Source organism: Cyprinodon variegatus, unplaced genomic scaffold (genome assembly GCF_000732505.1).
Source record: "Cyprinodon variegatus isolate N-32 unplaced genomic scaffold, C_variegatus-1.0 Scaffold1643, whole genome shotgun sequence".
NCBI classification, from domain to species: domain Eukaryota; kingdom Metazoa; phylum Chordata; class Actinopteri; order Cyprinodontiformes; family Cyprinodontidae; genus Cyprinodon; species Cyprinodon variegatus.
Genome location: NW_015152096.1, coordinates 36,958 through 38,325, shown reverse-complemented (window position 1 = coordinate 38,325; position 1,368 = coordinate 36,958). Strand labels below are relative to the sequence as shown.

General features: G+C 37.9%; 1 protein-coding gene across 1 annotated transcript in view; it reads right to left on the bottom strand.

Annotated features, from left to right (window-relative positions):
• Positions 1 to 476: 476 nt before the first annotated feature.
• LOC107104187 overlaps positions 477 to 1,368 on the bottom strand; it is a 5,921-nt gene continuing 5,029 nt past the window's right edge. The window contains exons 7-8 of the mRNA XM_015404132.1: positions 1,025 to 1,162; positions 477 to 485 (exon numbers count right to left, since the gene is read on the bottom strand). Coding sequence (XP_015259618.1) covers positions 477 to 485; positions 1,025 to 1,162 — 147 coding nt within the window. The remainder of the gene's footprint in view (positions 486 to 1,024; positions 1,163 to 1,368) is intronic.

Sequence of the window (1,368 nt, the reverse complement as noted above, 5' to 3'; positions counted from 1 at the left end):
CCAATTTGCACACTTCCAGGCCATCATCTACGTCCACCCCTTTTCTAGCTACATAGGCTGCAAACTTGGAACCTTCAACAATTATTTCATCCACATCTGATGAATTCCAAGTGCAGACGGGAAAAATGGTGTGTTTTATTGCAGCTATAATATTACACCCACTTACCTTTTTAATATTCAGAAAACTGCTAGGATTCTGCAGCAACCTACCTGGAACAAGAGGCAACGGCATCCCCTCTGAACAAACACAAGAAACAAGATTAACAGCCTGACCTTTTGATGTTTGAGTGCGCTGTCCAACATCCCCCTCCGCAGGCCCCTTTAGAATAAAGGAAAAATGTTCCCAAGTGCAATAAACACAATATTCAAAACATATTTTTATTCAATACCACACAATATCTTTTGCGATGTACATCCCACTTATATGGATTTATTTTTCAAAATGCTGAAGTTAATGAATTATAAACTGATGGTGGTCAGAGGGCCTGGGAGCACCAGTGACAACAGGCTCTATTTTGTCAGTGAGACCCAGGACAGCCTGGGCTATGATGTAGTTTACCATATAATGTAGTGTAGAGCCTGTTGACTTGAAAAAGCGTTACACAAGTACAGACCACTTATCATGCACCATGCAACCAACCTAAACTTCAGAACAAACATACCTGTATGATGAAAACCTCAGATTTTATTTGTTGCATTTCATTTTAAAATGTTGTGTAAATTAACAAACTTCATCAATGGCATGCAACTCCAACAAGTGATTAAAAAAATTACAGAAACAGCCTTTATAAAATGAATATCAGTGATATATAGAAATGCTATCATAAACATAATTTCATCACGTTTCAGTTCTCTACAATTCTATAAAAAAAAAATATATATATTTATTGCATCAAGAGGTTACCTGGATCTTAAATTGACTGGTCTGTCTGAAGATCTGTTTAAGAGTTCCTTTACTCACCCCAAATATAATACAAAATTTTAAAGAAGGCATAGTTCTTTAACAAATTTACTAGATACATACCTGGATTGCCGCACCACCAGGCATCGCACCGGCAACAGCAACAGGAACAGGAGCAGCAGCAGGACCCTCGGATGTTTCCCCAGGACAGGGAGAACGCTGAACATCACAGACAAGCACCCTGTCATGTGCCGTCTCTGCCTATAACACAATTAGAAGAAATTTTTTTTAAATCTGATGAACTAATTTCACAAAAAAATACCAGAGGAACACAGTTAACTGACTCATATGTATCATTATTGTCAAGTGGGGGAAAAAGTCAAACTTCATAACAAATTTCAATTAATATAAATTGATATCTTCTTCTTACGAGGAGGGGGCTCCACACCTGCAGTGTCTGTCATGCA